At 41.0% G+C, this 17,320-nt stretch overlaps 1 protein-coding gene across 6 annotated transcripts in view; it reads left to right on the top strand.

Moving 5' to 3' along the window:
• Nucleotides 1-693: 693 nt before the first annotated feature.
• The window catches only part of esrrb (estrogen-related receptor beta), a 66,884-nt gene continuing 50,257 nt past the window's right edge, over nt 694-17,320 (top strand). Inside the window, exons 1-2 of one of the 6 annotated variants that reach the window (XM_035742849.2) lie at nt 695-1,416; nt 12,509-12,577. Coding sequence is in view for 2 of the 6 variants with exons in the window: in XM_035742846.2 (XP_035598739.1) it covers nt 6,221-6,270; nt 12,509-12,577 (119 nt within the window). In the remaining 4 variants the exon portion in view is untranslated. Of the gene's footprint in view, nt 1,417-1,920; nt 2,049-5,841; nt 6,271-12,508; nt 12,578-17,320 lie in introns of those variants that run through there. The other 5 variants (XM_035742850.2, XM_035742846.2, XM_035742851.2 and 2 more) reach the window with 5 other exon arrangements.

Below are 17,320 nucleotides of genomic sequence, written 5' to 3'. Positions count from 1 at the left end.
GTTGCTGGCAGGTTCCTGTCATTCCTTCAGTTCATGAATTGCAATGTGTTATAAATAAATAAAAATGCCTCCCCCGTCCAAGGTGGTCTGGTGAAATACCACTCCCTCTAGCGGAGAAGATGACGTGCCTGGTCGTCCCTCAACTATAACCTACAAGCCTTCAAGGAAGGTGTATTCAGGAATTAGGGGTTTTCTCAGTTTAAGGCCAGCGTCAAATGGAAGACTTCATGATCATCCCATACTGTTGTCTTTACATGTAGGCTATTTTATGTTAGCCAACTCATTACATTTTTTAAAATGTATTTTTATTTTATACAATTGCCTACGAAACCTATGAAACAATAGATGTGATACCAAGCATATCAAACATTGAAAATGACTTTTATGTTTATTAAATTCAATGCTGACACACCAACAGTGGCTTACTGTCCATAGTTTAGACTCATTTCAGCAACTCTTGGTGCATCCCACTGGGCACAGATGACAGTCAGTTCAACTGTTTATTTACATTCGGTTGTGTTGTCAACTAACATGAATTACATTCGAAATCAACAAAAAAAAGGTCATTGGATTTAGGTTAAAAGTTGGGTGGTTCATACGAAATTCGCTTATGTTGATGACTTTTTGCAAATCCAATTAGTTTTCCACGTTGCTTCAACGCGTCACATTGATTGTTTTTGTTGAAATTACATGAAACAACATTGGATCAACCGGTTTCTGCGCAGTGGGATATTTCCAAGAGGAACAACTAATTACAAGTTTTCAGACAATAACTGAAATGAGGTCATCCGTAATGAAGAAAGGGGTTTCTGACCATTTGCATACACATCTGGACCCCACTCTCACCGTCTCAAAACTTCCTGGGGATCTGTCACAATGTTAGCTATGTGATACTTTTGCAACGCCTTGATCTCACTCTGCTACAGACGCGACTATTGTCTTGTTATCTATTTATCAACAGTGGAATCCAACCGACCTTTTCCAGAACTGCCGTGGTATTTAAGATTTGTACCGCGTGTCAACTGTCACTGTTGTTTTCTTGGTGAAGATTTACACTAATCCAGGCACACGTTGCTGTTATGGACCACGAGAGGGAGGGGAAAGAGAGCGAATATTCAGTGGCAGTTATCCAAATTATCTCGGACTTTTTCTCAGTAACTATAACAGTAAAGGTCAGTAATGGCTTCTCAGCTGCATAGGCATCTTGATCTCTGCGACGGATGTTTGGTGTCGCCGCAGGGGATGGAGAATATACTGTAAAAGGGCGAAGGCTGGAGGAGGAGTTGATAGATGTAGCCTACTGTCGTATGACTAAAACGGCGCATTCACAATCACATAGGTAGCCGCTCCTACAACCTGAAGACACCAACCCTACACAGTAGCACCTGAGGGATTTGATATAACCTGTCTGTAAAGGTAGAGTATTCTCCACCTTACTTTTCTCTTCCATTTATTATCATTGGACTACTTTTCTGAAGGCTATTTACAAGATGTTGGCACGTCCACTATCACTTCATTTATTAGCAACTTGTTTTTAAGCAACTTTAATTTTAATTTCATGCAACTTTTTAAAAGTTAATATTTAATGTTGCCTGCTGTTATTAATGATAACGCTGTAGCCTACTGCTGACCCCGTTGGCAGCTCATATGCATGTAGGCTACCTAGCCTACCAACTTATGAAACAGTACCCTGAAACAGTGCACATTTTTAATAACCCAGCTAGCTATTCAATGTTTTATAACAGGACAGTGTGCACTCTTTTTTCAGTTTCTTTTTTTTCTTTATGATTTTATTTTTGTATTGATTGTGGCGCTGAATCAGAGTCATGATGAGGGCTGCCTGTTTTTTTTTATGAAGGACTGTTAATCAATGGAGCTGAAATTTAAATCAACTTGAACTGCGTCGCACGCGCCTCGTGGGCATAATGAAAAACAAGAACATGATTAGAGCGAGGGAGCGAAAGAGAGGAGGACATCCCCTAAAGCCAAACGGTCAACACAATTGCCAGCCCACGTCGTATTCATGTGTAATCTTACCTTCAGAGTTTGTGAGTTAAATTGTGATTCGCCACCTCCAATCACTCATTACTGCCACGCACAGGTCGGAAGTCGACAATAGCTCAATACAGTAGAGGTTTTTATTTAGACATTATGAGGAAGTACATAACGGAAAGAAATTAAGATAGTTGCTCAGCGAAACTCCACATTTGCAGAGTAACAAACGTATTTTGACATTGTAACACTTGCAGCGCTGTCTAATGGGAGTTCGAGTCGGTGCTTCTAACGCCAGATACTGGGGCCTACTATTGCTATTGCCTGTTTGAAAAACAATTGGGCCTGTGCAATTTGGCCTATTGTTAATTCGCATAACAGTCCCTGTAAGAAACTGGAAGTGCGTGACAGACATTTGTTATTATTTTGAGACAGCTGAAGTCGTTGAGAACCCCAAATTCTAGCCACTTAGCAACCAGCAGCCTAGCCTACTTTTTGAATCAAAAACAGGCCATGTGAGGTGTAATGGAACTCGGGAGTATTAGTGCTGTATTTGTCTAACAGGAAATTAAGACACAAGAATGTATGTTTTAGTACTTCATAATCTTGTGGTGACACACACTCACTGTTTCAACATGTTGCTATTCTTATAGAATATGTGTTGTGTCTATTGTCTAAATTGAAGCCTCTATATCGGATCTGCAGGGTGCAAATGTATTTTTGGTTATCGATGTGCTATGAAGTAAGGGAGGTCTGTGAATGCAACAATAGTCCAACGTCTTGTATATATATATACATATATATATATATATATATATATATATATATATATATATATATATATATTGTATGGCATGAATTGTGCGTGCTGTATTACTTTCTGTCATAACTCCGCTTCCACATTTGCTCACCGAATAGTGATCACGTGTGTTCAGTGCATAGAGCAGTCTCTTGTCTTGTTGTACCCAATTTCTCCCTGTCAAATCATTTTACACTATAGTGGTAAGGGAGGGTTTCATAACACACCTGATACGAGGGCATTATAAACAACATCACTTTTTTCATAACTGAGCCTACGCTACAACAGTCTGGCCAATGTGAAGTGTAATATTTGTCAATGATATTCCGTCATCTCATTCTCTGATATTCAGGCAGGTTGTAAATGTGGGGCAGTATCAACTCTGGTAGGCTCATAAAGGACAAGGATGAATTTAGAAAATTTTCTGAAAGAGACATCACATCCAAATACGAACTTGAATATGTAACCCTGTAAGTAATCTAATTCGCTATATAAAAACCAGTGTGTGTGTGTGTGTGTGTGTGTGTGTGTGTGTGTGTGTGTGTGTGTGCGCGTGTATAGTTACGTACTGTAGCTGCATAATGAATGAGACAGGATTTTTTTCAATGGAGGATTCCAGCAGTGAACGAGCCTTCTTGATAAGCATTCCAAAGGGATTGCACCCATCCCCTTAACCAAGTCAGATGGATTACAAATTAGGATGAATGACCTTTAATCCATTGTTTTTCAATGAAATTACAGTCTGTTTCAAAATATCTTAAGACATCAATCATCTATTTGATATGTGCCTTTAGCACATGCCAAAGCCCTATGCCGTGAGGTCGTAGGTCACTCACTGTCTGTTGTATTTTACAGTAGGTTGATAGTAGTTTTATTCATACTGTATGCTGATTCATGAAATCCCTTGTCAGCGTTGCCTGAAATCTCCACCACGTGTCTTTAGGGTTGTATCTAGGTCAAGGAAATTGGGTAGCACTTTGTTTTTAAGAAAACACATAGTCTTGATTTGTCATGGATTTTGTCTGGCTATTTCTCATTATTCCATTGGAATATTCAGTCAGGGTTATTATAACTTTAACATATGTTTAAGATTTTATAATTGATTCACACTAGTTTGATTTTGGATTGTATATTGTGTTTTATATACATTAGCAGCCATGTCAATCAATGGCTTAGATGTGGAAATATAGTTCTTTGGTGTACTGTAAGTCATTTTTTGTCTTTTTTAAGAAGGACTAGATGTTTTTATGTGAGCTACTTTAAAGCAGCTCTGATGGGGATGTTGCTGGACATCAATAGGCCTGTGATGATCAAGAGGGATTGAGTGATGGTTTTGCGTCGATTATGGAAACGTGAGCTGATTAATACCTGGATTATTTTTTCAACTGGAATACCAACATGCAGTTATGGGGCAGTCCTGTTTTACCAGAGACATACTGTTACTGTATTACAGTAAGGAGGGACAATTTGCCAACCTCCTCTCTTTTGTAATGTATTATTGGAAGACATTGTATTCAGTTCCCCAAGTTGTCGACTCTTCAATGATGAAATGATTAAATCAACTATGAAAAGTAAGCCACTGGCCACCATCTCTGATCTTGCTTTATTCAAGTAGAGCTAATTAGATAAAAACAGTAAAGTCATGCTATTTGACTTATCCCAGAATTGTCAACCATTGTTCGACTGCTCTTTTCTACTTTAAGATGCCGTGTTAAGCTGTGTTCTTATAATATAGGGATACAGTAACATGGAGCCCCTCATTGGCTGTGAAATGCTATCTGCGTTCTTCACATGCTTCCTGGGCTTGATCAACAGTGAAACACAGGCGGTTTTAAACCGAGGTCAGAGAAGACAGGGCTGGATTTTCCACTGCTTTAGAAGCTGATGGGCTCTCAGAGTTTGAGTTATGGCTTTAGATCATCTCTCACAGCTGGTGAAAGGTCCACAATAGTCCTTCACATGTATCACCAAGCGCAAATGGCCACGCACAACTCAATACATGGATTTACTTTCCTCAACGGATGCAAAGTTGTTGTCTTTTGCAAGTAAATGTGTGTTCCCAGTTGTCTCTGTGTTGTTGTGGTTTCAGTTTTCTGTGCTTTTTGACTTGTTCTGAATCCTGACATGTCAGATTTGTTGTTACTTCAGCAGAAATCCCAGAAACATTCCTTACCCCATGACTTCACCGGGTGACTATCTGGAAAAATGGAGCACTCTGTTTCTGCATAGATCTGAAAGATTTATTGACGGGACATTCAAACAGGCTGAAATGTCTCTGGGGTACTGAAAAACCACTACTGCTTTAGCAGTTTTAAATGAAGCTCATTTGAAGGATCTACAGTAAAGCATTGCTTTGTTGTGGTTGTCTGTCATAACCTGCTGAAACAAATGCTTTTTTTTGGAATGAGCTGTTCTTATTCTTGTGCACACTACAGTATGTTGTGTAAAAAAAAACATGTTTTTTTTTTACATAAATATTCCTTGTGCTATTTCAATTGGTATAAAAGCTTTGTTTTTGTGAATCTGAAAATAAAGCTTGAATTGAATTAATAATATTGTTTTACTATAAATGTTTTCCTGTTTTCCCAGACTAATTGTGATGAAGTGGGCTCAAGGGGGAAATCATATTATTTTATTTTTATAGATATGTGCTTTCTTTCAACATCAATAGGGCATACATGTCCAGCAACTCGTGCATGTATTAATGTTTGAAATTAGCAGTGTGAATGGCTGCATGTGAGTTTTTAGCTGTCGTATTTTTATTTGTGTGTTTTTCAACATGTTTTAGTGTGTCGTGTGAACTCTTTTAAGTGCATGTTGTAAAGTATATGCATCTGTCTGTTCTAATGACTGTGGCGTTGTGTATGTGTGTGTGAGCGTGTGTGTGTATTTCTGTGTAGCAGAGAGCTCTATTGAGCGTTTGGTTCCCTCCTCCTCCGTGCTCTGTCCCTTTAAGTCCTACCCCTCGGAGACAACAGCAGCTGTTCCATATTCATCAAGCAACTGAGTCTTAAAGAGCCCTATCCTGACCATGGAAAGAGTCATTCCTCTCTCTCGCTCTCTCAAGCTCTCTGCATCTTAGCGCTCATCCGCCGCTGCCTGCCCTCCTCTCGATCGCACTGTCTCTCGCCCCCCCTTTACCTCTCTCTCTCTCCCACTCCCCTCTCTCGATCTCTCATATACACACAGACACACACATACACGCACAACCATAGACACAGACACAAACACTCTTCAACTCTCTTGCGCACACACTCTGGAACACAGTCAGATACAGCATACCTGTGCAGGCTGGGAGAAGCAGTTCTGGAGGGGCTTTTCACCGTTCTTTCTGAGGGTGCTCTGCTGTCATTTTGGGGGAGAAGCGGGTCTCAATTGTTTCCTATTTCCTCTTCCTCTTCTCATTCCTGGAATGCTAAAACTGGACTGATGGACATTTCAGAACTTTGTCTGCCAGACCCTCTCAGCTATCATAACCAGTAGGTGCACGTCTTTCTTTCAACCTTTCTTTTAACATACCCGTCTTTTGTGATGTTGGATATAGCTTTGTTCCCCTCTTGCAATCTTTCTTTCTTTTTCGTCCTCTCTCCTTTCTCTTCATGTTTTCTTGTAGAAGCGCTTGCATTTGTTTCCTTTACAAAGGACCTGCCGATCTCGACGCTGAACTTTTTACTGCTATTGTTATGGTGCACTGTGCTTTTCCTGGCTCTCTTGCTCTCTCTCTCACACACACACACACACACACACACACACACACACACACACACACACACACACACACACACACACACACACACACACACACACACACACACACACACACACACACACACACACACACACACACACACACACACACACACACACACACACGTGCACTATCTGACTGTTTCTCTCTATATATGTTATGGAGGGCTGTTAATTCATACAGGACTGTCTGCTGCCAGTGATACCCTAAAAGCAACAAGACAGGTGTACTGTGGTGTGTCTTTGGTTATGTTCAATAGGGAGAGAGGACCCTTAGCCCTTTAGCACATTGTCAGCCATGTGTGTCACTGTGCACATTTCATTAAGAGCATGGCCGATCAATTAGGAGTAGCTCATTGCAATGTGCAAGTGTGTTTTTCCTAAAGAATAGAGGAAATGTGTCCTGTTGGGTTAGGAGCTTGTTCTGGGATGGTTTTGTTCTCTGTCCGTGTCCTGGCCGGACTGCCACCCTGACAGAATCAGAATACATTTAAAAAGATTAGATCAAAGTGAATTCATGGAATTGGGGAGGATGAATTGCACGCTGCAGTATTTGTATGTCTGGGGATAGACGTATGAAAGAACCGTGTAATCCCAGTGATCAGTCAGATCCATCCCAGCTAGTAGCACATCAGCCAGGCTGCCTGTCTGAGAAGCCCTCGCTAACTGTGGGCTTGCTTAAAGTTACCTGGTAATTGTATATGCACTTCTGCTTTTATACATTCATATCTTGTTGGCATGTAGGAGATGTATTTTTTTATTTTATAGCAGACTGGTATGATTGCTTGAATAAAAATGGAAAAGTATCTCCAATCCTATTTTAGTAATCTACTTTAGAAAGTGTTCTAAAAATACAACAGCTAGATATCTATACATGTATGTTTTAATAACATTTTACAGTACAGCTATATATTTTAGGCCCAATATTCCACTCAGCAGTGACAATCTTTTAATTTGCAGGGTCCGTAAGTATTATCATGTGCTTTTGATGAAATTCTTTATTCTTGCTGTCACATCCTCATGTAGTATTCCAGATAGTCATTATTTCAACCCATAACTCTTTCCACGCAAAAATCTAATCAGCCAAATGTGTCTGTCTGTCGTTGTAGCTGGATTATGATTAAAAGGCATGTCTGCTGAAAGATTGAGGTATATTTATTTATTTGTGTCATTTAGCAGATGCTCTTATCCAGAGCAACTTACTGGAGCAATTAGGGATAAGTGCCTTGCTTAAGGGCACATCAACAGATTGTTCACCGAGTCGGCTTTTTGGATTCAAACCAGCGGCCTTTCAGTTACTGGCCCAACATTCTTAACCGCTAAGCTACCCGCCGCCCTATGATATGATAGAAAATAATAAATGAAAGTAGTTGAGCAGTATAGATTTTCATGTATAGTGTTTGAAAGCAATTACAACCAGAGGAATTCTCAATGGGATGTCATGCAAAAGAGGAAACGGGTTGAATTGTTCTGACAGCCTAAGGATTCACTCACTTGTTTTCAGGAACTCTAGTTTGGGCATTAACCATATCCCGCTCAGAGAGAGAAAAGACAATCTAGTGGACTCATTAACTCCTTAGACGCACTGTTATAATCTCCTTTGTTTTACAGAGGTTCTACACAACTCTGCCTTTTAGGTACACTTCAGTGGTCAAGAGGCAAAGTAACAAACTTGCTCATCATAATATACAATAACTACTGAGACATATTTCAGATACCTTTATTAGTATTAACATTTACATAGTATACTGATTTATTATGAGAACATTATTTTTAACACTCAAACCTTTCAACTGCAATCTTCCACCTAAATGTGACTCATGTATTCATTTTTATGATTTTCCTCCAAATCATGTTGTTTGGTGCAATGTTGTTAACAACATTCGAACCTACTTTGGTGGTTATTCACTGTAAACACTCTAGCCAATATGAGGTGCATAAATTCAATAATTAAATTGCAGTCTATAAAACCAGTTTTTATTTTAGATTGACTGACATTATATTTCCGATAGGGAATGTTGAATTTAAGATCATTGTGGCAAGTGTTTCAACAGAAATGTGCAATATAATGATTTTGGATTTCATTGGAAAGGTGGGCACAGTGTGCACAATACAAATAATGTTAGTGTTAAATTAAGCAAAGCTTTTCTTTGGTGGCTTTAATGATACATGTACACTAGGTGATGCAGAATGATTTATTTATTTTATTTTGCATCATGTAATATAACATATATATCATGCAGTGGAATAACGATTATTAGATACAAATCATTTTGTGTCCCACAATGTTGTGTTTCACACCATTCATGTAACATTTATAAGACAAGCAATTCTAATACAAAAAAATAAACTTACAAGGGGTGGTTGGCACTCAAAATACTGTGTTTTACATGTTTTATTTTCTATCACATACGATGTAGAGACAGCGTGCATTTCCTTCTCTTCTGTGATATAGAACAGGTCATATCTGTAAATGTAACATATAACGCCATATTAAATATAGGTTTGACATAATTGTGGTGTTCTATGATATAGGTATTAGATGTATGTGCATGTAAAATGAAATGAGTCAATTGAACACTTATTACTGCTTTAACCATGTATAGCAGGAATTACATACAGTAGATGTTTTGACATGCAATGGCTGGCAATATCTCAAACATAAATCAGTTTAAGATCAACTGTGATCTTTTTCATAAATTGCATTGAAATAGTTTAGATATTTACGTACAGTAACAATCTAGTATACACTTAAGATGTATTTGAATTGATTTAAAATAAAATGTTTAACTATTTAAAATAAAACAAATCTTTACAAAGCAGTTCATCCGAAAGTAAAATCATTACGCAAAGGATTACATACTTTATAATGAAAATATCATTGGACAACAAATTAAAGTCTTTGCTTCCAGCTAATGTAGTGTTGTTCGTTATAGGACATAGTTTGCATCGAGTTTACTGTGTCTAGTCCCTCTGCTTGGTCCGTGGACAGCAGTATTTCCAGCCCCTCGGTGTGGTGTGGTGGTGTGTGTCTCCGGTGCTTGGTTGCTGGGATTACTGATACGTATGTACACCATGTAATTAGCAGAGCAATGATGTAGAAGCAGTGTAGTATGTTGCTCTATAGATTGACCTGGGCGCCTGAGTGACAATGCCTACGACTGTAGGAATCGGATTGAATCAGTAATCGTTTTTTATTTCAGACAATATGGAGAGGTACGTATAGCCTATTACTGCTTGTTTGAATTGTTCACTCAAATACATTTTCCCTAAAAAAGAGCAATAGTAGGTATGAAGTGGCATGTCTCTCTCCACAGCTTCAAGCTTGCTCTATATTTATTCTCCCTTCTCGATTGGGATGATGGATAGTAAGCTACGTATAGTAAGATTGGGATGGATAGTAAGCTACGTATAGTAAGATTGGGATGGATAGTAAGCTACGTATTGTAAGATTGGGATGGATAGTAAGCTACGTATAGTAAGATTGGGATGGATAGTAAGCTACGTATAGTAAGATTGGGATGGATAGTGAGCTACGTATAGTAAGATTGGGATGGATAGTAAGCTACGTATAGTAAGATTGGGATGGATAGTGAGCTACGTATAGTAAGATTGGGATGGATAGTAAGCTACGTATAGTAAGATTGGGATGGATAGTAAGCTACGTATAGTAAGATTGGGATGGATAGTAAGCTACGTATAGTAAGATTGGGATAGATAGTAAGCTACGTATAGTAAGATTGGGATGGATAGTAAGCTACGTATAGTAAGATTGGGATGGATAGTAAGCTACGTATAGTAAGATTGGGATGGATAGTAAGCTACGTATAGTAAGATTGGGATGGATAGTAAGCTACGTATAGTAAGATTGGGATGGATAGTAAGCTACGTATAGTAAGATTGGGATGGATAGTAAGCTACGTATAGTAAGATTGGGATGGATAGTAAGCTACGTATAGTAAGATTGGGATGGATAGTAAGCTACGTATAGTAAGATTGGGATGGATAGTAAGCTACGTATTGTAAGATTGGGATGGATAGTAAGCTACGTATAGTAAGATTGGGATGGATAGTAAGCTACGTATAGTAAGATTGGGATGGCTAGTAAGCTACGTATAGTAAGATTGGGATGGATAGTAAGCTACGTATAGTAAGATTGGGATGGATAGTAAGCTACGTATTGTAAGATTGGGATGGATAGTAAGCTATTGGGATGGATAGTAAGCTACGTATAGTAAGATTGGGATGGATAGTAAGCTACGTATAGTAAGATTGGGATGGGATAGTAAGCTACGTATAGTAAGATTGGGATGGATAGTAAGCTACGTATAGTAAGATTGGGATGGATAGTAAGCTACGTATAGTAAGATTGGGATGGATAGTAAGCTACGTATTGTAAGATTGGGATGGATAGTAAGCTACGTATTGTAAGATTGGGATGGATAGTAAGCTACGTATAGTAAGATTGGGATGGATAGTAAGCTACGTATAGTAAGATTGGGATGGATAGTAAGCTACGTATAGTAAGATTGGGATGGATAGTAAGCTACGTATTGTAAGATTGGGATGGATAGTAAGCTACGTATAGTAAGATTGGGATGGATAGTAAGCTACGTATTGTAAGATTGGGATGGATAGTAAGCTACGTATAGTAAGATTGGGATGGATAGTAAGCTATGTATTGTAAGATTGGGATGATGGATAGTAAGCTATGTATAGTAAGATTGGGATGGATAGTAAGCTACGTATAGTAAGATTGGGATGATAGTGAGCTACGTATAGTAAGATTGGGATGGATAGTGAGCTACGTATAGTAAGATTGGGATGGATAGTAAGCTACGTATTGTAAGATTGGGATGGATGGATAGTAAGCTACGTATAGTAAGATTGGGATGGATAGTAAGCTACGTATTGTAAGATTGGGATGGATAGTAAGCTACGTATAGTAAGATTGGGATGGATAGTAAGCTACGTATTGTAAGATTGGGATGATGGATAGTAAGCTACGTATAGTAAGATTGGGATGGATAGTAAGCTGAAATTCACAGAACTTGATTTGTTTAAGTTGAAGTCGCTCTTGGTTCAGCCAGCAGGAGGTAACATATGGCAGTCAGACAGGCTTATTGTTGCTCTCCTATTGCTCTGGCTGTTTCAGCGCAACTCAGAAATCAGCCAGTGCTGAGGATTGTCAGTTTGAGTTCATCTGGGCTCTCTAGCAAACACACGCTGAGCGGCAGGCAGCTGATTGAGACAGGACTCCTCTCCCTCCCTAAATGTTCCATCAACACCCTCACTCCTCCTCCCAGCCATACTCTACATGTCCATTTTCCATTTAGTAAATGCTTTCTGATGCATTTTCATAAAAAAGCAGTAGTTAGAACACAGCAATGAATTACATTTCAATTTGTTTGACTTCATTTCCAGGTTGCTGCATTAGGCTCAGTAAAATGCCCATCTCTAATATTCTTGTCCCTTCTCTCTTTATTCTTATTAGGTTTCAGAGAACAAGGCGAGGGAATTACATTAGTGTATCTTAAGTTAAAAGCTCTTTGCTCTTTGACCAAGTGTTTCAGTGTTATTGGGTTAATCTGATTTTTGCTGTCTTCATGGAGATGCTATCGCAGGGTAGAGGTAGTGGCGGGTAACCAAAGCAGTCCTGCACAGACACCATCCAGATGGGATCAGCTTACGGTAATTTGGTTTCAGAATACATTACCAGAAGAGGCTCCTGGCCGAGAACGGCCACCCCGCTAAGAGCTAGGAGTCTGTGGTCGCTGTGGCCACTGCAGACAGCCAGCTCCAGCCGGCCCAGGTGACCACTGCTGTTCACCCGGCCCATTCCAACCCTCCTCTTGCCTCTCTCCCTCTGCACTTAAGGGGAGGTGTCGGGATATGTGCCTTTTAAGAAAAACCTAATGTTTTAAATTCAATTTGTCACCCAATTCTAAATGCATCTCCTTGTACCAACAGGGCTTCGTTGTCCAATTCATTAGGGCGATTACTCAGTCCACTGGCCACACTGGAGCCCTCACATTTCTGGTAAGCCCTGCATATAAGTATAATTTCTTTCACTGTAAACATGTCACTCAGACCAGGCTGTTCAGGGGGGGGGGGTGCTGCCCCCGGCCCCCAGGGCGTTAAGGGATGCAGAGTGGATTGACCCTCCCTGCTCTCCATTTTTGTTCTGTCTGTTTGTAATTGTTGGCTACATGCATCTGCTATTTAAGGGAAGCTCTTCACAGCACTTCACGTACACCTTCACATGCAGTGTCACCCTCCACTCTTCCCCACTCTGGCCCTTCATGCATCCTTATCCCCCAGTTAACTAGGCAGGACAGAATATAAGGACAGAGTATTGAGATTCAAACTGCACACATGTACTTCACCTTCCCTGAACATAGCATCCCGGGGTCCCATTTAACTAGGGCCTCATTGAGATGCTTACTTATTTCTTGTAGAATACATAATAAAGATGATACATTCCTAGACATATGGTATAGAGCATAGTTTTTACTGAACTAGGTGGACTTCAACTTCTGTTTGTTTGATGTAGATAATTTTGCTTTTGATTACAGACCGTTTATGTGAAGTGTGTGTACTGATATAGTTTATCTCAGAAGACCTCGTTAATTGTTTGTAACACCCATTGTTAACACTCTAAAATGACAGCTTTATTTTGGATACCGTGACTCATACGAGCTCATGCAGTGTTTGGCCTTTCTAGTCTTTTCTGTGATGAGCCACGTGTCACTTTGACCATTTCACGACATCCAACCGCACTGAAACCACCAAACTTCACCAGTCGTCCCTCCTGATTTTGGCCACGGTAACCTTGGACACCTTCACTGCAGTGTGAGAATGTGTTTAAAAATAACCAGGTCCATTAGTCAAGGAGGATAATGCTAGCCTGGCTACGTGGGCTACTCTCACGCCCTTGTGGCAGCGAAGTGCTATCACTGACACGGTGCGTCAGCACTTCTTTCTGTTGCTCCAACACTGAAAGGCTCCCCTTGATTCACACACGCGCGCACACACACACATAGAGGAGGCTCAAATGGAGGACTGTCAGAGAAGTTGTGTAAAAACATAATAACTGCATTCTGAATATTATAATACATTATTAGTCATGAGGTATTATAATGAGAATATACGATTTCAGAGTCCAAGATTTGTTTTTCTAACACATTGGGACAAACAGCTGTAATTACATATGTATTACTAATATTCACTGCACAGTGAATATGTGGTTAGAGTGTGATTATCCAGTTATAGTTTAATCATTGAAGATCTTTCTTTGGTTTGGTTTGTTACTCATCTCGTCATCTGTCTGTTTTCATTCATTCCTCTCTCTGTCTGTATTTGCGTCTGCTTTGCCGCCCGATAGACGCCAGACGGAATGATAATTCTGCAGCTTTTAGATACGCTCTGTCGTAAATGTAATGGAGGGAACATGCTAAGTCCGCTAATTTACACTTGGTAAAAAGCGTGACGTGGAGTGGACGATGCGGGCGTTTATCAGTGAATGTTATTGGTATTGAGCGGCCAGTCGTTTGAAGGTTATGTTTCTGAGCAGTAATTGAAATGCAAAATAACATTAGGATCGATGGTTAGCTCTGTTTATTTATGAAATCAATATTGAAACCGTCCGTCACAATAGCAGCTCTGATTCTTACTGACAGCTTAAGTATGGATGGACTGACTGTACACAGCCTCTGCAGCCCTTCCAGGCCTCCCAGCCATAACAGCTGTTAGCCTGAGAGCCATTTGCCTCCTTGCTCTGCCCTGCCCTATACTGCTCTACTCTGTTCTGTCCTGGCCACCCAGGCAGACTGATGGCATGGAGCATTCTAGGAGGTTCTGAAGACATATTGTAGGACAGTCTGAATGACAGCATTGATGAGCTTGGATAAGGATCGACACTAAAGCTACAAGTTCAAGAGTCTACATTAATACTGGAGTAAATGCAATCCAGTCTTGATGTAAAGGTTGTGACATTGTCAGGTGTGTACATACTCATTGGACCCTCTCTGTTGTTGTGTGCATGTGTCTCTCCCAGAGAGAGAGAGGACACTAGCACATTCTCCTGGTTAGGTTTGCCTGCCCTGGGGCCAGAACTTCTGAATCACCAACCATTAACATCCTAGCATGCAGGCTAACTGCTACCCACCCTCTGCCTCAGTGTGCAGGGCTAGTTTCACTGTGGTGACTGGGAATATTTATTCATGTGTTTATTTCCTAGGGACCTTGTCAATAGGCTTTGTAGTTGCATTACAAAATGGATGGGAATCTTGTTGTTCGGGGTTTTCGGTAAATTGAAAATGTTTCAATTTTAGATAATTTTTTTAGAATATTAGCGGGTCAATGAGAGATTTCTGGGGGGTTCACCCGTGAGTTAGAAATGTGTCACTGACAGTCGTCCGCTGTGATCTTTTTCTGGGGTTTGTCTTTTAGGAAGGTTACAACGTCCATTTCATTTCTTGTTTTAATTCAATGTCAAAGTTCTATCTTCTCTACGTAAATCAAAGTCCATTAGACGTCCGTTTTGTCCCTCTCTCAGTGCTGTGCTGACCCGTGGCTGTCTCAGTAAACCAGACTGCATTATAATGTCAATCTTTATTCATCATTCTCTCTGCCTGAGAGAAGCCTCTCGGCTTTCATTTCTGGAATGTCATAGCAGGGGCATGGACATACATGATGCCGTAGAGGGTACGTTGAGGCTTGGCAGGGGGAACTGCATGTGTTATGGAAGGTGGAAGCTAGTCATGTTGTGTTTTTACATGTTTGTGTTTGACCTTTTTATCATTTCATATTTGTATACCCTGTACCCTCAAATGCACACAAAACTCAGTGAAATGGTTTAGTTGAGCTGAGTAGTATAAACTGCCAGGTAGGATTCCTCTTTCACTAACACTGCTATGACACCAGACGGTGTCGGCTGCTGAGATGTATGTTTAGATTGCCCCCTGAAGGAGACTCATTAATTCAAAAAATATCCCCAAAGTGTAATTATTCCTGAATGGCATGGTGTTGGATGTCAGCATATAAATCATCCACCCCACCCACCTTTTTATAATCACCACTAGTTATGGGGAGTGAGGGGAGGGTCTGGGACATGAGCCTGTAAAGAGCTGGGGACCAGGGAGAGACTAGGGGAGACCATGGAGATATGAGGGGGAGACTAGGGAGAGACTAGAGAGAGACTAGAGAGAGACTAGAGAGAGACCAGGGAGAGACTAGGGAGAGATGAGGGAGAGACGAGGGAGAGACGAGGGAGAGACGAGAGAGAGACCAGTGGGAGACCAGTGGGAGACTAGTGAGAGACTAGTGAGAGACTAGTGAGAGACTAGTGAGAGACTAGTGAGAGACCAGGGGAGACTAGGGGAGACCAGGGAGATATGAGGGGGAGACCAGGGAGAGACTAGGGAGAGACTAGGGAGAGACCAGGGAGAGACTAGGGAGAGACCAGGGAGATATGAGGGGGAGACCAGGGAGAGACTAGGGAGGACTAGGGAGACCATGGAGATATGAGGGGGAGACCAGGGAGAGACTAGGGAGAGACTAGGGAGAGACCAGGGAGAGACTAGGGAGAGACCAGGGAGAGACCAGGGAGAGACCAGGGAGAGACCAGGGGGAGACGAGGGGAGACCATGGAGATATGAGGGGGAGACCAGGGAGAGACTAGGGAGAGACTAGGGAGAGACTAGGGAGAGACTAGGGAGAGACCAGGGAGAGACCAGGGGAGACTAGGGAGAGACTAGGGAGACCATGGAGATATGGGGGGAGACCATGGAGAGACTGAGGGAGAGACCAGGGAGAGACTAGGGAGAGACTAGGGAGAGACCAGGGAGAGACCAGGGAGAGACCAGGGGGAGACGAGGGGAGACCATGGAGATATGAGGGGGAGACCAGGGAGAGACTAGGGAGAGACTAGGGAGAGACTAGGGAGAGACTAGGGAGAGACTAGGGAGAGACCAGGGAGAGACTAGGGAGAGACTAGGGAGAGACTAGGGAGAGGGGCCCTGAGTGTCTCTGGAGCGATTTGAAGGGCTTTAACACACCACCCCATAGCCGTGAAATAAAGGCCTGGGGCCGGTTCCATACAGTGGAATAACTAGAGATCATTGGTGTCCTCTGCATCAAAAGAGATTCAGTTATCGCCTCAAAGATGATGAAAACAAACAAACTAAATCGAATTAATTTTGTCCTCACATTTTTATCAGAATACTGTATGTTCAACATTGAACATTATTTCAGTGTTCCCTATTCCACAAAAAAATGTGGAACTCATCCATGTGCCATGTTTATGTGTGAGCCTGTGTAAACATTGACACATTTGATTGCAGTTAAATTATTCTGGACACCTGATAAACCCGTTAGTCTTGTCTTGTGTGTGTATATATATATGTATATATATATTGTGTGTGTGTGTGTTTGGCCCTTCCTCTGATGAAGAGGGTAATTTATGGTAGTGGCAGGACGGGCTCTTTGTTTAAAGCAGGTAGAGTTCCCCCCTAAACAAGGACAGCCTATCAGAGGAAGATTAATGAAGTAATTTCATGCATGGCTCCTTGCCTCTGTCCCCCTGTACTCGGAGTCACTGTGTCTCAACCTGTGATTTACATTGGTCTGCCTTAAATAGGCTTAACCCTTTACAATAATATTTCCTCTGGTTGTACGCACACACTGCAGAGTGCATGCAATGACTTTAACCCTATACACACCCTCTGTGTATTACCCATATTTCTAGAAATATATGTGTGTTCTAGTTAGATTTGACATACA

This window comes from Oncorhynchus keta, chromosome 29 (assembly GCF_023373465.1).
Source record: "Oncorhynchus keta strain PuntledgeMale-10-30-2019 chromosome 29, Oket_V2, whole genome shotgun sequence".
Classification (NCBI taxonomy): Eukaryota; Metazoa; Chordata; class Actinopteri; order Salmoniformes; family Salmonidae; genus Oncorhynchus; species Oncorhynchus keta.
Note: the sequence above shows the minus strand (reverse complement) of the source record. Positions and strands in the feature narration are given on the sequence as shown.